The sequence below is a fragment of the Fonsecaea erecta genome (assembly GCF_001651985.1).
Source record: "Fonsecaea erecta strain CBS 125763 chromosome Unknown Scaff4, whole genome shotgun sequence".
NCBI classification, from domain to species: Eukaryota; Fungi; Ascomycota; class Eurotiomycetes; order Chaetothyriales; family Herpotrichiellaceae; genus Fonsecaea; species Fonsecaea erecta.
Genome location: NW_017387247.1, coordinates 1,804,618 through 1,830,876, shown reverse-complemented (window position 1 = coordinate 1,830,876; position 26,259 = coordinate 1,804,618). Strand labels below are relative to the sequence as shown.

At 51.2% G+C, this 26,259-nt stretch overlaps 8 protein-coding genes across 8 annotated transcripts; 3 read left to right on the top strand and 5 right to left on the bottom strand.

Annotated features, from left to right (window-relative positions):
• Positions 1-176: 176 nt before the first annotated feature.
• AYL99_05420 (hypothetical protein) lies at positions 177-2,366 on the bottom strand (the record flags this gene model as incomplete). Its single annotated transcript, XM_018836932.1, has 5 exons — positions 177-774; positions 832-1,008; positions 1,071-1,260; positions 1,316-1,469; positions 1,518-2,366. The coding sequence occupies 5 exons, from the start codon at positions 2,364-2,366 to the stop codon at positions 177-179; spliced, it is 1,968 nt and encodes a 655-aa protein (XP_018693785.1).
• A 650-nt stretch (positions 2,367-3,016) lies between these two features.
• AYL99_05419 (dihydroxy-acid dehydratase) lies at positions 3,017-5,010 on the bottom strand (the record flags this gene model as incomplete). Its single annotated transcript, XM_018836931.1, has 4 exons — positions 3,017-4,572; positions 4,624-4,631; positions 4,678-4,775; positions 4,825-5,010. The coding sequence occupies 4 exons, from the start codon at positions 5,008-5,010 to the stop codon at positions 3,017-3,019; spliced, it is 1,848 nt and encodes a 615-aa protein (XP_018693784.1).
• A 688-nt stretch (positions 5,011-5,698) lies between these two features.
• AYL99_05418 (hypothetical protein) lies at positions 5,699-7,837 on the top strand (the record flags this gene model as incomplete). Its single annotated transcript, XM_018836930.1, has 12 exons — positions 5,699-5,900; positions 5,955-6,024; positions 6,078-6,187; positions 6,234-6,302; positions 6,358-6,378; positions 6,433-6,463; positions 6,553-6,690; positions 6,745-6,964; positions 7,014-7,046; positions 7,098-7,281; positions 7,439-7,519; positions 7,584-7,837. The coding sequence occupies 12 exons, from the start codon at positions 5,699-5,701 to the stop codon at positions 7,835-7,837; spliced, it is 1,413 nt and encodes a 470-aa protein (XP_018693783.1).
• Positions 7,838-8,446: 609 nt separating this feature from the next.
• On the bottom strand, positions 8,447-10,837 carry AYL99_05417 (hypothetical protein; the record flags this gene model as incomplete). Its single annotated transcript, XM_018836929.1, has 1 exon — positions 8,447-10,837. The coding sequence occupies one exon, from the start codon at positions 10,835-10,837 to the stop codon at positions 8,447-8,449; it is 2,391 nt and encodes a 796-aa protein (XP_018693782.1).
• Positions 10,838-12,586: 1,749 nt separating this feature from the next.
• AYL99_05416 (hypothetical protein) lies at positions 12,587-14,931 on the top strand (the record flags this gene model as incomplete). The annotated part of the gene is made up of 3 exons (XM_018836928.1): positions 12,587-13,645; positions 13,700-14,158; positions 14,275-14,931. 3 exons carry the CDS (start codon positions 12,587-12,589, stop codon positions 14,929-14,931), a joined length of 2,175 nt encoding a protein of 724 aa, XP_018693781.1.
• Positions 14,932-15,603: 672 nt separating this feature from the next.
• AYL99_05415 (3-oxoacyl-[acyl-carrier protein] reductase) lies at positions 15,604-16,272 on the bottom strand (the record flags this gene model as incomplete). The annotated part of the gene is made up of 1 exon (XM_018836927.1): positions 15,604-16,272. One exon carries the CDS (start codon positions 16,270-16,272, stop codon positions 15,604-15,606), a length of 669 nt encoding a protein of 222 aa, XP_018693780.1.
• Positions 16,273-16,778: 506 nt separating this feature from the next.
• Positions 16,779-23,269, top strand: AYL99_05414 (hypothetical protein; the record flags this gene model as incomplete). The annotated part of the gene is made up of 6 exons (XM_018836926.1): positions 16,779-17,449; positions 17,515-18,591; positions 21,370-22,022; positions 22,080-22,200; positions 22,261-22,605; positions 22,759-23,269. The coding sequence occupies 6 exons, from the start codon at positions 16,779-16,781 to the stop codon at positions 23,267-23,269; spliced, it is 3,378 nt and encodes a 1,125-aa protein (XP_018693779.1).
• Positions 23,270-23,403: 134 nt separating this feature from the next.
• Positions 23,404-25,808, bottom strand: AYL99_05413 (hypothetical protein; the record flags this gene model as incomplete). Its single annotated transcript, XM_018836925.1, has 7 exons — positions 23,404-23,779; positions 23,881-24,057; positions 24,139-24,782; positions 24,861-24,941; positions 25,024-25,421; positions 25,479-25,685; positions 25,784-25,808. 7 exons carry the CDS (start codon positions 25,806-25,808, stop codon positions 23,404-23,406), a joined length of 1,908 nt encoding a protein of 635 aa, XP_018693778.1.
• Positions 25,809-26,259: the final 451 nt, after the last annotated feature.

The window sequence follows — 26,259 nt, the reverse complement described above, 5'->3', positions numbered from 1 at the left end:
CAAGGCATTTTTGTGCGTGAATCAAGGGCGACAATCTTGATCTTCCTCCTTCCTCCTGTGGACTCGATAGTCTAGTCTCTCCATATCGGAGAGTCACTGTCGGACATCCTTTGGACGTCCCCCACTCAGTCTGATGAGACCTTATGAGACCCTTCTGGTGTTCAGATTGTCCCTCGCTAGTAGCTAGCAAAGGAATCAGTGTATCGAGGGTCCATGAAGATGTCCGAGGAGAATTCGTCAGCAAAGACTTGAAGAGTCTGATATTGGAACAGCTCAGGGTTCCCATTCGGAAAGAAATCAAGCTCTAGCTCTGGTTGGTCATACGATGGAATATGCAAGGCTCCTGGCCCGGATAAAGTGGTGTTCCCGACATGGTTTCCCAGTTGCGGAACCGTGAAATCTTGCGAATTGTCGACAGTGGGATCGTAGGAGTTCGGACTGTTGCTGAATCTGGTTCCTGAAGAAGGAATCATCGTCTCGATTACCAGCTGGGGTTGTACATGAGTGGAAGGCGTCTGTATTGGGCTGCCACCGGAAACCAAAATCTTGGGCTCTGCGAAAGTTCCAGCTGAGGACGATTCGGTCCTCACTTTCTCTCGTGCACGAAGAAATAGTTCTCGGATCCAATGGGCAAGCCTATAGGTCTCTTCGAACTCCTTCAGCCCGAGTAGATTGAATCTTAACTGCTGGTCCAGGAGATGCTGCGATTCTCGCAGATTCGATCGTCTTGAATAGATCAATTGGACCGTCATGGCAGCAAAAACGGCCGAGACACTGCTTACAGGGTTAGGAGGAATGGTTACTTGGTCATGACAAGGGTGAAGACAGTACCAAATCATGGGAAAGTGTCGTGCTTTGAAGCTGATGAGCATTTCCTCAAAAAGCGAAGTTATCGTCTCTGCTGCCCGAAGAATATCCTTTGTAAAGTGACTGACATCGATCGGGATTTCATTAGCAAATGCTTGAACGTTTCGCTCAAGGATACGGTAGGCTAAAATCTTGTAGTAACTACCACCTCGGGTCAGCAACCTGTTCATATCGCCCGACCGCTTTGGTTTCACATTACTCACTTGACAGTCATGTGGAGAAGTATACCCAATGATTTCTTTCGTGCTGATTGCTCCGCCATTAAGACGTTTATTTGATCATCGAAATTCCGGAAATTGGCGCAGACTGATCGAGCAATGTCATGAACGCTGTATATATCCCTCGAAACGCGGCACAGCGGGAGGGGAGAAAATAACGTAAAGACACTTGAAGCTTCAATGGGTCAGCACACTCAAGTGCATTGAGATCCTTGAATTCGGTAACGTACCGGCGATAGAGAGTTTCATCTGCTCCTGAATATAAGCCCGACTTTCTGATAACCTGTCCGGTAATTCGTCTCCCTGCAATGGCTCCACATCACAATCATTATCGTTGATGAGAAAGGGTTTTCCTAGCGAAATCGAAATTTGCCGATCACGAATCTGCATTGTCAATACGGAAATCTTGTAGGAGGAGACGCCCAGACATACGTAAAGCAACCACCAAATCTTCCTCCACAGACGCCTCTGGAGGGGCGATACTTTGGCCCTTTCCAAGGTTCGATGCATTCCAAGCGACTGGGCGCATCTGATTGCACCTGCTAACCACCACAGGCTGTCTTTGAAAGTCCGTGGCCTTCCCGACCAGTAATGCAGGAGGTACGAACAGTATAACAGGGTCAAGCTGTCACTCTCGACATCGGAGTCAAAGGCGGCTTTTGCATTCTCAAATAGACTGCCCTCGGCCTCAATACGATCATTGTAGCCCAGATCCCTGAGGAGCGTCATTTCACAGTGGATCGAGGCTACGAAAAGGATACAGCGAAGTAAAGTCGTCGACAAGGAACCCTTGCGAAGATCTGATCTGATCTGCTCTTCTTCCAACAGGGGACAAAAGACCTGAAAGTTTGTGAAAAATTCTTTGATCATGGCGTCGACCAGTTGAGGTGCAGGCAAGGACTGCGTTGAGCCTAGTAGCGTCGCTGCGCGTGCTTTGCTCTGATGGCGATCGAATGAACAAGATTCGGGGCTGTTTGCAGTCAAGGAGCGATGCACGCTGGGATGGTCATTATTCGTGGTATGCAACACATATGATAGATACCAGCTCTCAGCCCAAGGATGATTACACTCTGCTTGTGTGTGGCTGTCCGTGTTGAGACTTGTTTCTCGGCCGCCAGCGGATGCCGCGGACTGGCGAGGAGGTCTGCCGGAATCCAAGTTCGTGTTTTGATTTGTGCCGGTAACGTCCTTGTCTCCATCGCGGCACAGCTGTTCAAGGTCAATGGTATACTCTGGAGTTTTTGCTGTTGTTGTCGACGATGATTTGGGCGAGCTTGGCATTGTGATAGGGCCCTCAGTCGATGATCGGTCGTGGTCATCAACTCGAACGTGCGGAACAAATCGACCTGTGACATCTCTGAATCCAGCAACATCAGCGAGGGATATGTTTTCCCAAGATACTCCCTTGGTTTAGGCTGGCGGCAGGGCGACGAGTTTTACCTGGTACGGCGAGTCTCGATCATCCGGCAGTCATTGTTCCTGGCCCGTTGACAGTTTGTGCAAGGATGTCCTACTGTGGACGCATCACAGCGAATGCGCTGCTGATGGCACCTTCTACAAGCCACCGCCGTTCTTCGCCTCTTGGGCAGAGACGGAGGAGGTAGGGAAGCCATAATGTATTCGATGGTGGTAGAGGGGGGTTGTGGTCATGCAGAGAGTGATTGGAAAAGAAGAAGAAAAGGTGGGGTGTTAGTATTTGCATAGTAATTAGGTCGTACTGACTGGGCCTTCTTGCCGGGGCTTGAGGTTTCCAAGGTATCTCCATCCTCCACTGGGCTGGAATTACCGAGCTTCTCCAGGCGATCTAAAGGTGGGTCATGCAAACATTTGTCGTGGTTCAAGGTGTCTATTCTATAGATGCCCGTGGTGGAGAAGAGCGTTCTCCTCGTTTAAAGGGAGCTTTCATGCCTTCCACCTCTATGCCAGCCCCTTCAGAACAGATCCGTGACAGCCCCTTTGTCTGCAGAACTCACCAATCTCTGGTATTTGGCAAGCACCCCTCGAGTTACTAGACTACGTGGGGGCTTCCATGACTTGAACCTTTCGGCAATCTCGGCGTCCGTTAGGTCTACAGAGATCTCATTGGTGTCCGCAGAGATCGTCACGGTATCCCCGTCCTTGACGATCGCAATAGGACCGCCCTCAATTGCCTCAGGTACGACATGGCCCACGATGAAGCCATGTGAAGCTCCAGAATATCTCCCGTCCGTGACCAGCGCGACGTTCTTCAGTTGTGCTCCAATGAGCGCTGCTGAAGCCTTCAGCTGCTCTGGCATACCTGGTCCGCCTTTCGGGCCTTCGTACCGGACTATGAGCACCAGGTTTTCGTCTCTGGGGATCTGCCCGGCACTCAAAGCAGAGTTCAAGTAATGCTCTTTTTCAAAGACTCTAGCCTTTCCGACAAAGTGAGTGCCCTCCTTTCCACTGATTTTGGCTATGGCGCCTCCAGGCGCGAGATTTCCGCGGAGGACTTGAAGATGTCCGGTGGATTTGACTGGGTTGCTGAGAGGACGAATCACCACTTGATCTTGTTTAAGTGATGGAAATGGCTCGATGTTCTCAGCCAGGCTCTGGCCAGTTACAGTAGGGATTGATCCATCCAGAAGCCCGGCGGCGACCAATAGCTTGCATACTGCGGGAATGCCACCAACCTCGTAGAGGTCGGCCATAAGGTATCTCCCTGAGGGAGCAAGGTCGGCAAGGTAGGGGACTTTGTCGCTGACTCGTTGAATGTCTGCTAATGTCAAAGGCACTTCAGCTGTAGATGCCATTGCTAGTAGATGGAGTGCACCATTAGTAGATCCTCCCAAAACCATCGTCATTGTTAGAGCATTTTCAAAAGCTCGTTTTGTGAGAAGATCTCGGGGCCGGATGTTCTTCTCCATGCAAATCCGGATATACTTGCCGGCTTTGCTACATTCCCTCATCTTGGTGGAAGAGGTCGCAGGACTTGACGATGACCCAGGTAATGTCAAGCCCATGACTTCAATTGCCGTCGCCATGGTATTCGCGGTGTACATGCCACCACAGGCACCCGCGCCAGGGCAGGCACCTTGGATGATATCTTCAAGAACATTGTCGGGAGTTTTGGAAGGGTCGTCGACGGCTTTGGCGAGCGTACCGTACTGGTATGCACCATGAGCCTCCCAGCATTTTGCCACGTTAACTCTCTCCCTCAACAACTTGGAGAACCCAGGCTTGATTGTGCCACCATAGATCATGATTGAAGGTCGATTGTGTCGGGCCATGCCCATCACCACTCCAGGCATATTCTTGTCGCAGCCAGCGACTGCAATGTTGGCGTCGTGATGTTGCGCGCATGTTACAGTCTCCAGACTGTCCGCGATCAGCTCTCTTGTCTGCAGGGAGAACCGCATTCCTTCTGATCCAACTGTGATGGCGTCTGAAACTCCGACTGTATTGTACTGCCAGCCCATAAATCCCTCCTTGGTCACCGAATCTTTTGCAAGCTTGGCCAGGTCCAGAACTGGAGCATTTCCATCAGTAACCCACTTCTTGTTCGATTGAGGTCACTTACGATGCATGCTATATCGGAATTAGCACTGGCTGCAACAGAATATGGGAGCCATACTTGCAAGGGTTCCCTTCCCACCACACAGATGCGATTCCGACATGAGGAGCATTTTGCATGGCGTCTTTATTTGGCACACCAGCCGCGTACAACATAGCCTATGACCATAAGATATCAAAGACAACCCGTCTCCTGGATCGTACTCACCTGGGAGGCGGGATAGTCATGGTCTCTCGTGATGAAGGTGGAATATCTGTTCAGCGCCAGCTCACCACGACTATTGAGCGAGCCGGCTGGGAGCTCTTTGAACACGACATATTGGCCATGGTCATCGACGGTGCTGGATCCTCCATCTCTACCTGTTGCACTCTTGGAATCCTGCAAGTGCGCCATTATGAGATTTGTAGAGCCGGTCGCTTCAATGGAAGTCGACTGGTTCAGGTAGGGAAGATTGAAACCTCCATAAGTGTCGAGTATCTGGAGGATCTACATCTTTGAGCAAAACGCGGGTCAGCCATTTTTGAGACAAGGCGGTTTGTTGTAATGCTGTGGGAAGGGCCATGCTCTCCATTCTTCTAACTCAATTGGGGAGCTGACCCAATCAGCCACAAATTTCCATATCATTGTGGAGACAGTTTAAAGCTTTGCCATTGGGCATCCCATGAATTACGAACGGTACGACCGGCTACGGTTACAATACCACCGCCGGTATGGATTTCGTTTCAATCTCGTATTGTAGTACCTCTGTTGACGCACTTATTCCCAAGACATGCTAACACAGTCGTCGAAATGCACGGGATGATGGCCAGCTCACAATACGGATTTAGCCGTAGCCGGTGGTGTGTCAAAGAACCTACCGTAATCGGGTCTGGTGATGGACATTTGGCGGTTCTCCAGATGGAGCCCCGGATTCTAGTTCCCCATGGAGCGATTAGCGTCCTCAAACGTCCAGCTTATAAGAGTAGAAGTGTAGAGGGATCTGTTAAGACATTTCACGACGTGGTATCAGATATATGCTCAAACCTGGATAGCTACTCTGTGGCAACTCAGCCTCTCGCAGTCCCAGTCGTTCATCTCAATCATGGATTCCAAGTCGTTGCCATCCACTGATCTCTGTGAGCACAAAGAGGAGCTAAGTGATAAATTGCAAAACGCACCAGAAGATATGCTTGAGGACAACGACCTTGGTGACGACAAGCAGTACAGCCAACTTCTTCGGAAGCTTGATCGCCGTATCATCCCAATCTTGGCTGTGCTGTACCTGCTGAGCTTCCTGGATCGAGGTAACGACCTTCCATCCACGACACTCGAGCGTGTTTCATGCTAACCAGTCAAAGGAAGCATTGGAAATGCCAATATACAAGGTCTCTCGAAAGATCTTCATCTGGTGGGGAATCAGTATAACTGGTAATGCTGATGGTCTTCGTTTCTACACGCAAATCAAGGCTAACATGAGGCAGGTGCTTGACCGTGTTCTTCTTCCCATACTGCTTTTTCGAACCCCTGTGCAACGCACTATTAATCAAGCTCCGACCGAGTATCTGGCTTCCTTCGATCATGGTTGCCTGGGGTAAGAAGCCAACATGCATATACCGTCGCATGCTGAACGCAAGTAGGAGTCATTATGACCTTGACTGGAATCGTTCAGGGCTACTCAGGCTTGCTTGCCGCAAGATTCTTCCTTGGTACGTTTAGGAGTGCACGATACTGAAAGAACCGTGGTGTTAATGCTACATACAGGTTTAACAGAAGCTGGACTTTGTACGCTTCGACTCATTCTGGTTGTTCCAGACGGAGTTGGCTGACATTTATCAGTTCCAGGGATCACTTTTTATGTGTCACTGTGGTGAGTGCATGTCGAATTACCTGTTTCTGTCCAGACATCAAGCCAAGTTCACTGGATACTGTAAACACAGCTCATCGGAATTCACTTAGGTACACGCGTGCTGACGCCCAGTTCCGACTCGCCATGGTCTTCGCATCCGCATCTGTCGCTGGGGCATTTTCCGGCCTGCTAGCATATTTGATTGTAAAGATGGACGGTGTCGGCGGCCTTCATGGCTGGAGATGGATGTGTGTCTCTGGTTCTGCTGTCGATACTGTGTCTGAAGCTGATTCGAAGTTTAGATTCCTCTTGGAGGGAATGCTGACAGTTGTCATTGCCATCAGCGCCTACTGGATCATACCGGACGAGCCCGCCACTGCAAGATTTTTGAGGGAAAGTGAAAAGAGATTGGCGATTGCAAGGCTCCTACATGACCGGCCGCAGCACAACTCCGCCGGAGAACAGCATCTGGAGAGCCAGTTCAAGTGGAAATATGTCCGAGCAGCGTTCACAGATTGGCAGGTGAGTTCGCGCGAGATTTTGTCAGTCTACTATATTGATCAGTCTGCAGACAATATTCCACTGCCTGGGCTATTGGGGCAATGTAAGCAACTGTCAACTAATGCATTGGCTTCAGCTAACGAGCTGACAATAGGGTGTAGCTGTCTATGCTATATCGCTCTTCCTTCCCACCATCATCAACGGCTTGGGCTACACTGCCGAACACGCACAGCTCTTGACAGTGCCCATCTACACCGCTGCAGCTATTACCTGCATTATGGTTGGGTATTATTCCGACCACACTCAGCAAAGGTCTCTGTTCATCATGCTGTCGTTCAGTGCCGTGTTCGTCGGATTTTTGATGGCCGTCGCGCCCTCATCCTTCATCCCTGGGCTGACATACGCGGGCTGCTTCATTGCCGCTTGCGGAATCTATCCAGGCAAGTTGATTGCGATATTCCCCTGATTGTATAGTAAATCCTAACTGGTGAGCAGCATTCCCGGGCCTTCTCACCCTTTCCTCGAACAACTATGCTCCCAGCGCCAAGCGTGCCACTGGCATGGCAATACAAATCGGTAAGTGCTATTACCACCAAAATTCGTCCCCATGCTCAAAAAGTTGCTCACCACTTGAACCCAGGCTTTGGCACGATGGGAGGAGCCGCAGCATCGAACTTCTACCACAAACCCGACGCTCCGCGCTATCGACTCGGTCATTCTCTCGTGCTCGGGTTCAATGTGCTGTCGATGCTGTGCATGGGGTCGTACTACCTGATCTGCCGGCACATCAACAAGAAGCGAGCGGTGGAGTACGCGGATACGCATACGCAGTATTCGGACGAGCAATTGCATGATATGGGAGACAAGGCCCCGAACTACAGGTATACACTGTGAATGGGGAAATGCTCTCTCCAGTAGAACGACTGTGAACTTACCATTCCCTGTCGTCGTCCTGAACTACCGCTCACGGTGGTTTTCGGCAGGATACATATGATTGGCCTCCTCTTACAGGTTTCGACATGGATGATTGGCACCCAATCAGAAATAGTTCAGGGTGTTATATACTTCAGCACCTTCCCGCCTTCCACCGCCTGGAAATTGTACGTCGCAATTCCAACATTGTGGAATAGCTTTCTATCCTACCTGGCATGTTTTCTTCGTGCACATGCTGCCCTAAGCATGAGCATGCGTAAGAAAGATAAGCAATATTTGCTGAGGTAGAATTGCACAAGGGCTAGAGACTCGAGTCGCTGATGAATGATGTACTCTTGTAGAGAATTGGAAGACTTGTTCAACACCAAGAGCTGGAAAAAACGTAGTCGTTTCCAATGGTGCCCCCGGGCCTTACAAAGTCTCTTGACTGAGGACACAATATCTCGATTAATAGCTGCAGGGGAAAACCATGCATCGACCAGTACTTTCAACCATTCCCAGTGCTCACTAGTTCATTAGCACATCCGAAGAGTAACAAAAGTCTGACGTTTTGTCCGATCTCGACGATTCTCAAGAAATACACCAATGCCGTGTTGCTGGAATGACCAAAGTTTCAGCTGAATAGGACGCAGGGTCCAACATATCACTCACAGAATTGTCAGTCTCGGAGCCGGCTGCTGGAAAGTTTGCCACCATTTCGCGCCAATTCTCACCCTGAGATAAAATCGTCACTTGAGTCAGCCAGTTCGCATGGATAGGTCGTTCTTCGCGTCCTCCAAAATCAGTATCTGAGATCAAAGAAGCATAATCGCGTTCCTCGGTCACCACCGACACGAGTACGCCAGGGAAGAACTCAATGATCGGTTGTGCCTCTTTGTCCCAGAGCAGAGCGACATTGGACCAGTGGGCCTCAAGCTCGTCCCACTGGGGATTCCCAGGATCTTGGACTATCAAAATGTGGTACGTGCCCATTTCCGGAGGCACTTGAATGGCGACAAATCTGTCGTTTGAGGTCGGGCGCTTCAATCCCGGTAAAGCGAGGGCTTCAACTCCGGAGAAATAGAGGCCACCTTCCTCGGAAACCCTTGCCACAGAAGTGGTGTTCTTCGGAGGTACCGCCCAGGTATGGGGATCCAGCAGCGTGGATGGAGCCCAGCGCATGGAGTCAGTTTGCATACGCGGGCCCGTCAGCCAAAGCATACTCAGCGGAACTTGCTTAAACTCTTGCCACAGAACGGCCATTTTCTGGTCTGAAGGGGCTGCTAGAATCCTGGACAAATCGAGTCCGCAGAGGATCCCTGCGCAAATGGCTTGATCACTCAGGCGGGAGGTGGTTCGGTGACGCATTGACCACCAAAAAGAGCGCAGTCTGTCCGCTGGCGTGTTGTTTGGGTTGCTTTCAAAGGAGAGTCTGGACGAAATAGTATCGTAGCCTTTATGCGCTGGCCTGTGTGACACTTGAGGAATCCGTTTCAGTGATTGATTATGCCATTTCATAAGATAGGAGTAGGGGATGGCTTTGCCGCGGAACTGAAACATCAGATTCCGAGCAAGTATACCCTCCTGCATGGTCCAGAGCCGTGTCATCCATTTACACTGGACAATTCGCATGACAATCTCGTCAATGGACGAGGGAAGTGCGCAGGTCATGAGTTCTTCCGCCAGGACGAGGACGGTTGTTGCGTTGGAGTAAATTCGATGCATCCCTTCGATGGCAGCCCACCTGGCTGAGTCTGGCGTTAGGGGCACGCAGAGAGTGTCCAGCCAGAAGTGTGCTGCCTCGCCCTCTTGCAAGAGCCCTAAAACTTCACATGTACATTGTTGCAGGTATTCAGCTTGACATGATAGAATCATGTTTTGCAACGGATTGCCCATCCCGTCGCTCCAGACATGCGATATCGCCACATAATTGAGCCCGGCCTTGAAAGGTGTAATCTTAAGACTCACCGAGCCGTTTGATCTATCAGTGGAGATGAGTGGAACTCCGCCCTCCAAAACCACATGACGGATTCGCTCTCCTATATTTCCAATATTTTCGATACAGCTCATTCTACATGGGCAGCTTTTGGGGTCATCGTGCAAACATCCCGGCACGTCACATCTGCAGAACGCATTCTGGTGGCACTGCAGGTATGCAGCATTGTCCGACACATTATAAGCGAGACACATTGAACCAGTGCAGGCGGTGTGGTCAGCTTCTCTCCCAGTTTTCGGGATGATGCTCGCATAGTAGAGACCACTGATGCCCACATCGGCGTGGATTCTTGACTTGCGAGCCGGACACCATTCCAAGTCACTTGTAACATGCTGCTCAAGCCAGCGCGCGCGACTCATATGTGCAGTCAAGGGATAATTTTCCACCCCAAACCAAAGCGCGTTGTACTCGTCCATGGTTTGGACGAGCGATGCCAGCGCCAGATACGTCGGTCCTGGGACGAGAATCTCGTCCATGTCATCAATCCACGTATCCAGATCTTCGAGAATCCACGCGCAGCGCTTCAAGCAATCGCTCACGGTCGCCATCCAGTCCTTGTAAGTAGCAGCCAGCTCATGGGCCCTTGACGTGAATTCCTGGAATAAGGCTTTTGTAGTCAAGCATTTGAAATGCACTCCATTCAAGTCGCTTCGTTCGAGGACGGCTTCTTCCCGGTGGATGGGTCTCTTGAGTACTACTTGGAAAATACCGTAAATAAACCAGTTTTGAATAAATGATCCGATCATTGTTTCGAATGGATTTCCATCTGCGAGGTACCTGGCGTCTGCGTGTGAGCCGAGTGCAACTCGATGATAATCATCCCAGTCCTGTCGGGCATCGAGGATCTTGCCCTGCCGTAGTCGCTGCACGTCCCATCCTGCACGGATATCATAACCTAGGAAACCCTGGTTATCATATGGAATACCCTCGAGGTATGGAACGATGAGGTGGTCATCAACGTTGTCTGGGAGGGGTAGATGGTCCATCGTTGAATGAGTTGCTCTGGTGGGGAACCAAGACACAGGGTCAGGCTGACATTGATTTCTCACAAACGGAGCCCGTCAAAGCCACAATGAAAACTAGTAAACTTCCTAAGCCATTCGAAGTCTAGTGCTAGTTTCGACAGAGATTCCAGACCTTCGCTCACCTTCAGCTGTTCCAGCACTGCCTCATCACGATCTCTACTTTCTGAAGTGAGCTTCATCAAGGCAAGTGGAAACGATATCGTGCAAAAGCTGCTGACTCTTTTAGCCCTCACGAGGAGTTGCCTTCTGTTCTACCAGCTCGATTCGGCGCTGTGACGGCTCGAAACTTTACCCAGAGTGCATGTTTCGACATGAAGCAGAATGCCGTCGTAACTCATGGAACAGCGGGAAGCACTCAGATCACTGCGCCGACGAGCTGCGTTCCCGCCTTCATGAGGCTTGACATGCCGAAGGACTGCATTAAGGTGGGCAGCCGCAACACAAAGAATGGGGTTCGCTTTCGTGGACCAGTAATGCGGCTTCGGGCGATGTGAGGCATTGGGCTGCAGTCCTAGAGAAACCGCTAGTCGGATGGGCTTGCAGGTACGATCTTGCGCCACGTTCAGCCTGATGGGCATTTCTGTCTTCTTTTTATCGTTCTCTCTTCGCTGCGCTGCTATCTGCGTTGTCCACACGCTCTTTTCATTGTGTTCAACTCAGTGCGACGCCCAAGATCCTCGGGCAGTCAACTTCAACAACGCGGGCACCCCTCCAGCCTTATCGACCGCTCATTTGGCCTGAGCCAGCCTCGTGTACATATCTTCGGCTGATCGCAGCGTGCAAATTTCAGGCAGCATGGTAGGGTTACAAACACATAACCAGAAAGTGCCTCTGCTAACTACCAAAGGGGAAAGCAGACGCCTCAATGGCGACGGGCACTGGCGTCGTGCCGGTTCACCATGTCCAAAACAACTACATCTACTACCAAGGTCCTCCTCTAGGGACACAGCCGCTCCAGCCATATGGTCACACCTCGCAGCCTCAGCCGGTCAACGTCTACATGCCAGGAAATGGATATGATAGTAACCAAGATGCAAAAAACCAGCTTGGGACGGCGGTCGGGATTGGTATAGGCCTGGGCTGCTGTGCCTTTTGTTGCTCAGTCATGTGAGACGGATTCATTCGAGACATGGACATACAATTTCATTTAAGACAGGTATACCAGGCTGTATAGAAGAATTGACATACTAAAGCATTGAAGTTTTCTGTTGATACGGACGTGTCCGAGTTTGCTGTGTTACGGTTTCGCTCTTATATCTGAGTCAACATTCTATTCTTTAGACATCGCTTTGGTATCTGGCCCGTGGTACTCCAAGGACCCCTCGCTTAGCCCCTGATTGCCCGTAAACTAGACTGTGCCTGTGTTCGAACCAGTGAATCGAAGATTCTGCACGAGAATGGCTCATCCATCCCTTAAGCAAAATGGCCTATATCGACACTAGCATCAAAATGGAGACCCCCGTGACAATAAGAACCAGACTTTCATGACTGACCTAGTGGCCGTACGGTATATATTCTTGTGCTAGAAAGAGGGCGCCGTTATTGCTCATCTTCGTGCTAAGTTCTCGTTCGGACATCATATTGCCGGCGGACTTGAGCGAATCGGTTGATTTTCCAACGAAGCGAAAATCCTGTGAACGGTGTGGTGCCTAGGAGCCGACTCTGCTTTTGCACGCGAACCTATCCACCCGATTTGACTGGCATCTCACAATGGATTTCATTCCCCTCCCCGACAACGCCATTGCTCACCAGGAAATACCTGACCTTGGGGGCCCCGAATTCGACCATCAAGGCTTTCACGGCTATGACCAGCGACAAGGCTGGAACGTGACTGCCCTTCGAAACGGCAACATTCGCGCCGCCTGCACCAACTGGTTGCCGTGGGCCAACTCTGTTTACCGCGCAGCCCGAACACCAGGCCCGCCCGCGTCTATCAACAAGGTCGTGGGCACTGTGGCCGCAGCGTTTGTGCAGACATGGATACTGCTCGGGATATTGCAGGAGGCGCTGAGGCGGCCAGTGTTCCGCCACGAGATCTCGCGAACCGTGACGAGCGTGGATTCTGAGGGCGAGACAGTCTCGACATACCACATCACCGTGCGGCGTGTCTTCGCCGAGTTCTTAAACAAGGGGCACGAACTAGAGGCGGACCCTGCCTGGGCCGATCGACTTTACCACAGTCTACGCGAGGCGGCCGAAATTCTGCGTGACCTTGAATTACTGCATGAACCCTTCGCCAGCACCATCGGCCCCGTCCATGTGCATTTGGCGTTGTCGGCACTTGTCAGAGCCTTGGACCAGCACAGGATGATTTTCTGCCGCAAGCAAATGGACTCTACCGACTTGATGGGCATTTCCCCGACCAATTGCCGACGATTTGAGTCCATTCTACGCAATAGCCAGGGGTGGTGTCCCAGCATGCTGCGTCGCGTGTTCGAGACCTTGGAACTCCAGGGTTTGTACTTTGCTAGTCTTATGCCCGGGTTCGGAGCAGGACAGGTTCATAACAACTGTCGCTTTGACGTCTGCATCGCATCGAATATTGACCATGGAGACTACAAGGTCGAGCATGCTCCTCTACTGTGCCAATGCAAGAGAGAAGGATGTGACCATATGGTATCTACGTGCGCTTGTCCTCACGTTGAAGTGGAAGGGAGTGAGCTGGCCACGGCACTTGCTGGTACTGGATTTCCTCTGGTGAAATTTCAAAAAAATACAATCGAGGTCTCCCGATTTGAGCCTGGGACTCCATATGTCGCTATCAGCCATGTATGGTCTGATGGCAGGGGAAATCCACGAGCTAACGCTCTGCCCCGATGCCAGATGCAAGCAATTCAGAAGTACGTACGGGATTTGACCGGTGCTGAAAACATATTATTTTGGATGGACACCCTCTGCGTTCCGCTCCAGGAACCATTGAGGAATACTGCTATCATACGCATGGCGGAAGTGTATCGTTCAGCGACTCATGTACTGGTGTTGGCAAAAGATATGCTCGGGGTCAACCTCCCATCCACTCCCACAGAGGCCTTGTGCCGCATATTCTGTAGCCAGTGGGCCTCAAGGCTATGGACCATGCAAGAAGCGGCCCTGGCGAAAGAACTGGTGTTTCAGTTTGCAGACAATGTCGTTGCTCATGACACTCTGTCACGGAGCATGACCGATACTTATCTCAGCATGAATGAACAGACTCACTATTTTGGCGTGAAAGCGGACCAATCTCTTCGCCAGTTTCGGAACATCCAACAAGGAACCAGCTCGAAAGAGGGCAACGTTCCAATCGTAAGCCTCTGGCGTAGTCTTCGCTTCCGTTCCACCTCGAGACGATCTGATGTGGCGATTTGTGCTGCGATATTGCTGGGTCACGGTCTAGAGGCCGTTCTCTCAGTGCCTAACAGAGAAAAGATGCAGAAATTCTGGTCATGCCAACAAACAGTCCCGAGCAGTATTATATGGCTGCCGGGCCTCGCTTGAGAATCGATGGACTGCGTTGGGCCCCCAGCAACCTGCTGGATCCGGAAACTGCTGCCCTCCCACCCGACCCTGTTGCAGAAACTGCGACACCAACCGGTGCTGGGCTTCTTACTGCCGGCATTGATGCAGTGATTCTGCAGAATGTCCCACTGCCAGATGACGAAGCTACTGTCCTTCGATTTGAACTTCCCGGGACAGGACAACAATACTTCTGCTTCAAATTCATAAGCGAAAGCCCCGAGAAGTGGCCAGAGATACGGCACCTTTGGAACGGCATATGTGTGTTGCTTCTGGCTCCATTCCACCACAGTCGTTCCCGTACGGTGGGCGCGCTAGTGCTGCCCACAGGCCCCCTGGCCGATTACCCCCCTTGTGGTGAAGGCGAAGTGAAAACAATTCCCGCTCGATACCTTGCGAGGGTCAACATCATTGCAGAGTTGGAACCCTCTGAGGATGGCAGGGTTCGCACGAATGATGGCTGTGATGCCCTGCGGAATGCCATACGGCTCCAAATGGTTGAAGTCCTGGACGTTGCTGACTCAAAGAGCGTTGATGTTAGATGCCAGTGGTGTATAGCTTGAACAGAGAACATCCGTCGTCGCTGCACAAGATCGACTGCTCGCCGTCTTAGAGGCAACAAAGCCAACGGCGCCTACCAAGCAGATGCATGCTCAGGCCGACGGATCACCCTGCGACGCTGCGGTGCTGGACACAGAGAAGAGGTGATGGTAGGAGTTCAAGGTGTATCATACATCACTTCCTTATTCCGTGCCAATACAATATACTCATCCTCAATTGTGAAACGTCCGACGGGTATTGAGAAGTGAATGAGCTTGAAATTCTTCTTCATTTTCTAGGTAGTAGTGGCAACTTATCATAGTCGATAGTAGCTGCCATTGGCATTGGGTCCAGGATTCCTTCAACGAATATACTCCAATTCAGTCAGAGCATCTCGAGAATTTCCTTTGGTGTCGTCGTAACTCAAATACATCGACCTCCATCGACCTCCATAAGTACACCGGTAAGAAACTCGGCATCGTCGCTCGCGAGGAAACTTGCGGCATTGGCCACGTCTTTTGGCTGTGTAAACCTACCCAACGGAATGGATGCCAGAATGGGAGCACGATTCTCTGCCGTATCCGGTTTACCTAAAACCTTGGGGAGCCTTCACAGTCGCGGGTGGGTTAGTTAATAGCTCTCAAGCCTTCCCAGCCTTGTCTTTCCAACGGGACACGTGGGGGAGAAGGTGACGCTTACATTGCAGTTTCTCCCAGGGCAGGGAGGATAGCATTGAACCGGATCTTATTGGGGGCGTATTCCACACCCAGACTCTTCGTCATGATGCTCACCGCGCCTTTGGTAGTCGAGTACCATGTCACGCCGGGCCTCGGTCTCGAGGCACCAGTGCTCGAAAGGTTGACGAAGTTCCCTCCTTCACCGCGTTTCTGGAGGTAGGGCACGATTACCTTGCAGCTCCAGAAGAGGGACTTGACGTTGATCCGCATGAGACGGTCGAATTCCTCTTCCTCAACCTCGTGGCTCGGCGTGTTATCGTAGATGACTCCGGCGTTGTTCACAACGATGTCGAGCTTGCCGAACTTGTTCACCGCCGTCTCCAGGGCCTTATTCCATGTGTCCACCTTGGAGACATCACCTATGACTGCCACGACGCTGCCGTCTGGGTACAACTCGGCCACACTTTCCTGGAGCTTGGGGCTGACGTCCACTGCGACAACCTTGGCACCCTCTTGCTGGAACTTGTTCGTGATGGCTAGGTCCCGGACACAAGTAAGTCTTTTGATCCACGAGACCCTGTCAAGGGGAGGAGGGGCAAAAGGGTATATACCAGATCCAAAGCCCATACCGGCGCCTGTCACCAAGGCAACTTTTCCATTAAGCTGGCCCCTCGAGCTTCCTGCCATAGTTACAATAGGTCTTTCACCCAAGAAATCAGAACGTCCTGGTGGGCATGTCCTTTCTCGAATCGCTCATCTCGAAATACCACGGTATCTCGTATGCAGCTTATATTCAGTATGGCTCATGACGCACGCCTGTTGGAGATGATTCTATTCCCCCAGCCGCCCCGCTATCGTCCCCACCCATAAAAACCCCCTTTTCCCCGGTCTCCCAATCGAAGGCCGAGTTCCGCGGTTGACGATTGCATTCGGCTCATGATTTTCCGGAGCCCCAGAGAGATTTGGGGTCATTGGGAGTGGGGAGAGACGCGATCAAGGGGGACTCAAAAGTCCTTTATCATCCGAAAAATGCCACCGGAATTGCACCGTGGTTTCATTTGAGAAAATGTCATCTTTAAAAGGTAGCAGCAGACTTGTTGAATTTCATCTGCTTCAAACTCTGGCAGTAGTCCGAGCGGCGCTCTGGTATTGGTGTCCTGTACAATAGAAGCTAGTTAAATCTGGCCTCGAAGATGCCTCAAAAATCTCCATTTTCGATCAGCATCCCTCCCACAGATCTTCTCACCTATCTTTTCCCGCCCGATGAGAAGCCTTCAACCCAACCGCTCTATATCTCTGCTGATGACCCTTCTCGCTATTCGCTGTCGCCGGCGGAGACTCTCGTCTGGGTCAAGCAGTTGGCGCTTGGGTTGCAGCGGATCCTTGGGGTGAATGGGAAAAGCGCAGAATCAAGAACGGGCTTCACGATTATGATGTTTACCCCAAATCATGTGCTTGTCCCTGTTGTCTATCTCGCGGCTATCGCGGCAGGCGGGATCTTTAGTGGCTGTAGTATAAGCTTTGGAGTCAACGGTGAGCAATATCCTTCTTCGAGTCCATGTCTCGGCCCTGCTAAAGACGACGTGTGCTCCACAGAAGCGACAACTCAATTGCAAAACACCGGCACGGAGGTATTCTTCGTTCACCCAAAACTGTTGAAAGTGGCTCTCGCAGCTGCCAAAAAGGCTGGACTTCCGAAGAGCCGAATCTTTCTTTTTGACCAAGAGCCTCACCCAGAAACAGAGGGAATCCCCGATTTCCGCTCAATGCTGACCACGGTGGATGAAGCTCAAAGGTGGCAATGGAAAAGGTTGAATGGTGACGAAGCAAGGAACACCACAGCCGTGCTCAATTACTCTTCTGGGTAGGTATCTGTCGCACCAGGTCGAATATTGGGGGGTATTTCTTCGATGCTGACATCAATCACAGAACGACTGGGCTTCCGAAAGGAGTCCGCATTAGTCACACCAATTTGATTGCCAATGTTTCTCAGTCGATTTATATGCGCGACCTAGAACAGCCGTACACACCATCCACTCGACCTCAGGAACGTTGGCTGGGGTTTCTCCCTCTTTCTCATGCCTACGGACAGTTGTGGACGATTCTCGCGGCGCTAAAGACGCAATCACCTGTCTATATCATGGCACAGTTCCACTACGTCGAATTTCTCAAACACATCCAGACCCATAAAATCACTCACCTGCAGACTGCCCCGCCGGTGCTGGTGATGCTCGCCAAGAGACCCGAGACGGAGAGCTACGATATCAGCTCCTTGCGCAACATTCTCAGCGGCGCAGCACCTCTGAGCCAGGAATTGCAGAACGAAGTCACGTCGAAACTCAACGGGGGAAGAGTTGTGCAGACCTGGGGGATGACCGAAGTGACGTGCTCAGCGCTCCACATGCCGGGCGGACGAGACGATCGAAGCGGCAGTGTGGGCTATATCGATCCGAACTGTGAGATGAAACTGCTGGATGATTCCGGGGTGGAGGTCCCGATCGGCGAAAGGGGCGAGATCCACGTGCGTGGACCTAATATATGCCAGGGCTACTGGAGGAATAAACAGGCGACTCGTGACCTCTTTGACCAGGATGGGTTCCTCCGAACGGGGGACATAGCCGTTAGGAATGCAGAAGGCCTTTACTGGATCGTCGACCGGAAGAAGGAGCTGATCAAGGTCAAGGGCTTACAAGTGGCGCCAGCCGAGCTTGAGGCCGCGCTTTTAGAGCACGACGGTGTCGCCGACGCGGCAGTTGTGGGTATCAAGCTCGGACAAGACGGCGACGAAGCGCCCAGGGCATATGTCGTATTGAAAGAAAAGGTCAAGGGCAGCCTAACCGCGGATGCTCTCGCACAATGGCTGCATGGCAGAGTGGCGAAGCACAAGTACCTCACTGGTGGAGTGGTTTTCATTGACGAGGTGCCGAAGAGTCCCAGTGGAAAGATTCAACGGAAGCTCATACGTGAATGGGCAGCAAAGGATTCAGCCACCGTCAAAGCGAAGCTGTGAGCGCTTGGGCACCGATTGCTATTTTCCTACGGCATCTCGGTATCGCGTTTCCATTGAGCATGGTACAGATTTCCTGTCTTTTGCGTCACCATGGTGGAAGGCCTGGGATAAAAGGTATATATGAGGGATAGAGAGCAAAATATAATAGCGTTGATAGACTGGAGAATGAAACTTCAGGGTTTTTGCATGACGACTAAGAGACTGTAGCTAAAAGAACGAGCAGATCTTGACATCTCAGCAGAATAGAGATGCATGGGAATCCCCAACAGATTGAAGCTGTCAACTCTTCAGCAGTTGGATTAGACTCTATATTTTCCCTTCCCTGGTGAAGGAAGTTGGAGAGCCTGTTTCGAGAGACAACCGTGATATAGATATGCCTAAGCTGCAGCATACACTAAGATGTAGCCTATATATTGGGCTATTGAGCTGTACACTCTTATTTGATATGTCTTCAACAGAAGTCTGGTGTGGAGAACCACAAGTTTAGTTGCCTGGTGGAGAGATCTATAGGAGGCCTTAGATCCGCAGAAGAGACCTCTAATGGATCGAAGATGCCTCTCTCTTGCACGCATGGACCTCGTCCACCACTCCGAAGTCCGGGGTCGTATATTCGTACGAGCGCAAGGGAAGTCGACACAGCCGTGTTTTCTTCATCTCATATCAGCACTTAACTTCAACTTAATAACGCTCTGCGAGACTCTCTGTCAGTGGCATATGATGCGTCAGATCGCCATACATGCGTCTACGGGCAGGTATGTCTGTCATTTTCAAAGTAATTGAAGCTGATGCTGTGCCGGAAAGGTATCCAATATCTGGTTCGAACGTACATGTTATATCCGATGGAAAATGTTCTACTACCTTGATGCCACCGGATACAGGCCAGAGAAGATCAAGAATATCATTATCAGGCGTCTCCATCTCACCATGTCGGCAGGCAGGACTAACATCTTGTGTCTCAACAAGAGATCTGGAGATACGGGTGCATGAATGAATGACAAAGAAAGGTATACCAGCGTATCTGTACCCCCTCCGACAACCTTGCATGCCTCGAGCGTCACATGAGGTATGGATGAGGTTTCTCTTTCTTCCCTCTTCGAACATGGTCATTGATAACCTATTCCCGCTTATGAGTGTTATATCAAAATAGGTAGACTTACTGTCCTGTTCAGGGCCAGTAGCCTAGCCTGTTTTGGCTAGTCTATGCCTCAGTTGAGCCTCGGTCCCGGAAAACCAGCTCCGTGTCCCCGAGTCCGCCAATAGTATGCCGTTTTCACTTCCATTCATTTTCAGACGCCCGACGTCTGCGTCTTAAACCCTTAGCTGGCAACATATGCAGAAGCTGACACCGTCCAGAATGTCAGTTGGCTGCGCTCTAAGCTGATGATGCATGCTCAGCGGTTGTGAGTGAGCCAGCTGAGACTGAACGGAGCCTCAAGACTTGTTGTCCTGCACGATGAAGTCAGTCACGTCCACTACGGGCTTCACGGGTTCATTCTAGAGTGTCCTCAGCCTCTTCTCTCCGCTATGTATCCACCGTGTCATTTCTACGACCTGATATGCTTCAAACTTTGGCTCTTGAGGTGATTTGGCTGACATAGCGCAGGTGGCTCGAATGCTGCGTACATGAGAGTTGATCCTCCATTTAGCCAAAGAGTCCGGGTGATGCTGGGGGATGTTTCTCTGTACCAGTATAACGTTCTTCCACAAAGGAAACGTTTTGATTCCCTTGGGATCATAAAGAAGCCCTCCTCGATTGGTACACGCACACTCGCATCGAAGGGTCAGAATTGAGCTCATCGAGCATAGGCTATGTACTCTCGGCTGTCTTCCTCGCGGAGTCGCGGCCCTTGGTTCGTCCGCTTCAATATTTCGCTGTGCTCTCTAAACTTTCTCCCTGCTGATTTCTGGATTCTTTGGAGGCAACAATAGTGACCGCGTCTGGTCCATGACACGAAAAAGATCACCTATTGCTCAGTATTGTCCATAGCTAGGTGACTGTATATCTCGGCTTGTGTCATCATTGTCGAGGTTCGACGGAGGTACGAAGTTAGGGTTCCCAAGCCGTCCCAAAGGGCGTCCCTACCGTGGCCAGGGGACAGAGGTCTGATCCGACTGTGCTTATGCTTCTCGCTATACCTGAAGCGAGTCGTGTCAGGTCTGCAATGTACCTCTTCAAGCATCGAGTCAAGAACTACTCGGTACTATGGGCGGACGCCACTCACCCACCACTAATTTCCGAGTAGGATTAGGGCATGCCTCGCCCCGCGTCATGACAAACCTCAGCACACGTAATTGGATTTCCACCCGCGGGGTTTAGTGGCGCCCGCATATCATCTCTTTATCAACCTTTGGCCGTGTAATATATTACTCTACTGGGATCAGCAGTATTGAACCCTCCCTTTTCCCAACAATATCAACATTCCAACACCCCAACGAGAAAGATGCAGACTCAATCCGCCGAAAGTTCTGAACCACGAAAAATCACTCGTGCGTCGGTGGCATGCGTCCCATGCCGCCAGAAAAAGGTCAAGGTACTGTATATACAGCAGCCCTACCGCACAAAACCCATCCACTCCAGAAGCTGCCATTAACACCTAACTAAAATAAACAGTGTATTATAAGGGACGGTGAAGGAACATGTACCTCCTGTCAAGACCACAACTGGGAATGCATTGTGCTGAGCGATGATCGCCGCAAAACGTAAGATAGACTCCCTGATGCACGCGACATGTTGGCGATTGGTGGCGATTGGGCATTGCTCACAGCATTTCCAGTAGTAGGCTGTCTCGGGTCTATGTCAGCTCTCTGCAAGATCGTATCCGGCTCCTCGAGTCAACTGTTCAACAGCTGGGGCAGCAGGGGCCGGTGGTCACAACAGCCAACAATAGCAATGATTTGGAGCCGCCGCCTCCGCCCGGCGTCGACGAAGAAGTGTCCTATAGTCCACCTTTGGATCTGAATCGTGAGATTTCCTCTGGGTTGTCAACAGGAGGGATGGGATCCCTCGCCCTAGAAGGACCTGGTGCCGGGAGACTAAGCAATGTCGGTCTACAACCCGAAGACGACTCCCTCCCGTTACCTCAGGAAGCAGCCCATGAAGAGGGAGATAACCAACTGGAGGAAGCTTACTGGTCGGGCCAGAATGCTGTATTGCCCTTGGTGGTAAAATCTTTGTTCGTGGCCGACCGAATAGCAAGGAGGTCACAGTATTTCTCACGAGCGCTTCGGGCGTGCATGATTGCAGTAGCCGCCCGCGGTTCCACCATGATTGACTCCTCACGACAGCGTCAGCTACGCTTGACAGCATGTCAGATGGTTCGTGTCGAAGACCATCAGAACACTGGATTGGCAGGTGTGCAAAGTCTTTTGTTGCTCGCAGATTTGGCATGTGCCGTTGGGAATTCAGCGCAGGCTAGGGCACTCCACTGTAAGCACCTAGTTACATTTTCCACTTGTTTCCAGGAACTGACCTCGCCTCGTCCAGTGAAAGCAGGAGAGAAGCTAGATCGGATACTCGGAGCGTCGATGACGCTTTCTGAAATGACATCAACGCTGGCTAGGGAGGCTATTTGGCGGACAGTAATCTTCTATACTGTCACCTCACAGTGTGGACATGTCCCCTACCCGAGAAAACCATCGGGCGTGTTGACTGACCCGACTCTTAGATTTTGGCATGTCTTCGACAGCTCAGGATCCTCAGCACCACCAGGACAACAGAAGTACATCGAGAAGTTCCTGTCCAAGAAATCGCCATCCCAGCAGGGTCCTCATGATCTTGATTCTTCTCCAACACGGTCGATATGCAGTGTTTGGACGGAGTTGATGCGAATGTCCACAGCGGCAATGGCCCTAGAGCAGTCATCCCCATCGAGCACGGACAATACAATCGACCTGGAATCTTTGGCTCGATTAGACGCTGAATGCCATGACTGGTACTGTCGGCTGCCGTGGAGTTTACGATGTCCGCCAAGGAGCCGACCTGCACCTCCAGCAGAATTTCTCGTCCTGCTGTAAGTGTTCATCCACACCTTGTTGGCCTGTGTGGTATGCTATTGTCGTGATCGATCTCCTGGCCATCCCCAACCATGATAGAAGATCTGCCCGACAAGAGACAGGAAATGAACTCATCTTCTTGAAAGAAAATACGCTCACTTGTTCTGCAGGATATGTTACCACTGTACCCTCATCCTCCTGCATCGGAAACAGGTCAACTATCACACAACTGCTGCCAGCGTGGGTGAAGCATCCTTCTCGCCCACAAAGGCCCTCTCATCTATTTCGCGAATGGTGTGCTTAAAGAACGCCATCAGATTATCCGATGTCTTCAGCCAGTACCGACAACACTACCAAGTGTCGCACCTGGGCATCCGGGCCGTCTTACCCCTTACGGTTGCGTCAGCTACGCTCGCCGCGGAAATCGCGGACGGCGAAGACGGGACCGGGTGGCAATCGCAGAAAGAGCATCTTGCTGGCTTGCTAGATGCTTTCAGGGAGCTTTCAGAGACTGTGAAGGTGGCGGAACGGCCGGCGGGGATACTCTCTAGACACGTCAATCCCTCAACAGTGGCGGCTGCAGGCTCAGACTCGGCTCCTCCCACCCGGGACTTGCTAGATGACCTGGTAGCGTCGTTTGCGGGTATGAATGATTTAGAACAAGGAGCACAGGTTCCCTAGCACAGAAGCAAATATATCCCAAGGACAAGTCTTGTTCTCGAACAAGTTTTCTTCCTTCCAAGGGCACGAGGTATGTGCGACGTCACACCAGAGCATTGTGGTCGTTCGTCTCCACATCGAACATTGTCAGTCAACTACATTTTCTCGTCGCTGGAAAGAGACAAATCGATTGCGCCCGCCACAAGATCCAGGATTTCCGGATTTTCGTCTTCGCCATGAGAATCGTGTGGCGTCATATGCGCGGGATGGATATCAGGTGCGCCAGGTCGAGCTCTTTTTGGGCCTCGCGATGGAGAAGGTTGTTGCTGCTGTTGTCCTATGTTTGATGTGAGATTCGACACCCAGCTGAGAAGGCGGTACGTGGGCTGGAGACCGCACAGGCGCTCTGCCAGGGCGTTCAGCGAGACCATCATGTCTAACCGTTGGCTGATGTTCAGAGAAGACGATTTGCCTCCAGAGACATGCCAGCCCAGCTCACAAACAGCTAGAGGCAGGGCGATCCAAGCGGTGCTAAGGTTTTACCACAGACGACTGTTAGCCAAGTTACATTCACGTATGTTATCGCTCATTATGAAGGCAGGCAAGCATCGCCTGTACTATATGCAACTCACACGGTGAGTGGAACGTGCTCAACTCTGCTTTCAGAGAAGATCTTGTACACTGTCTTCACAACCTTGGCTGATGCTTCCTTGACCTTTGCGGCTGCCAGAGTGCGGAATTGCGCTCCAAAGCGGGACTCGGGCTGAATAGGCTTCAGGTACGGTCGATAGAGATCGGCAACGAGCGAACTATACTCCAGCTGTTAACAAAACAGGAAACCCATGAAAAGGGTTGTAGGGCATATAGGAAGCAGTTGATATTAGACGTACAGGTTGACCAGCTGCGGCATGCGCAATGGGACCTTGCTCATGTCCGGAGAATCGCGCGTCATGGCACTTGCCATAGCTTGTTTGAACCTGGCTTTCCACTCCTTGAGTCGAGATTCATAGGCCGAACACAGGATCATCTCATCCAGCAGCAAGTCATGGTCTGACTCTCCGGTCGAGGACACATCGCGCCATTCCCGCTGGAATTTGCGGTCCATGTGGAACGTGCCTATATCACTGATCAACTGAGTCAGATCGCACATCCATATGAACGCCGCCATCATGACACGCTTCGACTCTATCGTCATGAACTGGGGCACAACAGCTTCGGCGCCAAAATCCATGACAGTGACTGGTCCCCAGCGTGATTCGACCTTGTGTAGCCGATGGAAGCGCCGGAGCCCAACGCTGATCAGGCGGTCTCGGAGGACACAGCACCACCAGATGATCTTGCGCCGCGAGAACATTGTGGCGCTATCATAGTCTGGATCTTCCAATCTAGCCTGCCTAGCATGGAAAATAGCCCGGGCCACCCAGCGAGAGTTGACTTGGGTGTCCAGGTTGAAGGGACTCCAGTAGCTCAACAACAGGCAGGCGCATGTCAGAGTCGTAGGGTTCGTCGAGGTGAAATTGTTGTTGTATAATGACTAGATACCACATCGCACGATTTAATGGGCATTCTCTCCGCTGCAATCTGACTTGGAAAAGATTGGTTGCATGCGTACCTTTATGTGCTCCAACAACGCGTTTTGACCTTGAAGAATAGTAGATACAGAGCTTTTGGCCAGCTCTGAATTTTCCACATGCTATGTTGCACTTGTCAGAAACATCATATGAGAGGGGGAGAGGGGAAGCAGTTCTAATCAACGCAAAGGAGCCTCAACTGACCGCAAAAGCCACAAAGATCATTGCCATGAAGAGCAAGACATCAAATTTGAGGAACAACTGTCTTTCATCGTCACACTCTTTGTATATTTTCGAAAACTCGAACTCGTCCACGACTGGACAAAGTGGATGCACGTGACGGAAATACAACACCACAACCTTGTCTCGCAGTTCCTGGGGTAGCAACCTCCGCAAATCGCCGATCAAGGTTTGTGGAACCACTGTCAGAATGCGAGGCTCGGACGGCTCGAGCATTTCCGTACAGGCGGTCGCTGTAGGAAGGCGTTCACCGTAGGCGTGGGGCATTCGGTAGTCCTCCAGACGAACGCTCGATTCACTTGATGGCGAGGATGTGTCTAAGTTGGTCTTGTAGAGCGACAGTGCCGTAGTCATGTCAATTCCTGTCCACTAAACATCAGACTCGGGATCGAAAAGACACAAAGGAGCAACAGGCGCACCGGGATCCGAAAGAAGTGCGCTGTGCGCTCGATCTGCCTCCAAGTAGGGCTCCTGGTTTGGCTCTTTTTCGTCAGGGAATTGAGGCAGCGATTGATCAAGGCTGCTCTCGAGGCTGCCACCGCCCCAGATCCATCCGAGTTCCTCAGCAAACAGTGATTCTTCATGTTGTGCCGGCTGCTTCTGATTGAAAAGGCTCTCCAAAGGTTCTAGGATTTAGTCCTGTCAGTAAACCAGACAAACATACAGAGCTCTCAGCCATAGATTGTGGTGAAATATGAACGGATCGTGGATACTGGATACTTACTATTTCCGTGCAGCTGGGCTTCCATTACCGGGGTCGAGCCGGCTACCACGAAGAGTGCGACTTGGGCTTCGTCCACAAGAACGAACCTGATACCTCTGTAGGTTTTGACATCAGTTATGGTAAAAGACCACTACTAGACATTGATTCAAGAAAGGAGTGACACCTCGGATCAGCAAAACTTGCGCTTGGCACGGAGGAATGGAACATCAAGTTTGTGGCTGCGGCCAAGTCTCCGTTCCGCTGAGGCAAAGGCGAAATGCCCCTGGCAGCCAATGATATCTCCAATTCTAGAACCACAAGGGACATACTCCTTTATACTTCCTACAAGGGCTATGTAAGTCCTTATCTAGAGAGGATAAGATCGAATATCGTAAGGATCCCCTTCAGCGACCAAGAAGATCGATCATTTCCCGGCTTTGACGTCATATCCAGTGTAATTATCATGTTGATAAACCGAAGTCTACCTGCGCATTTCA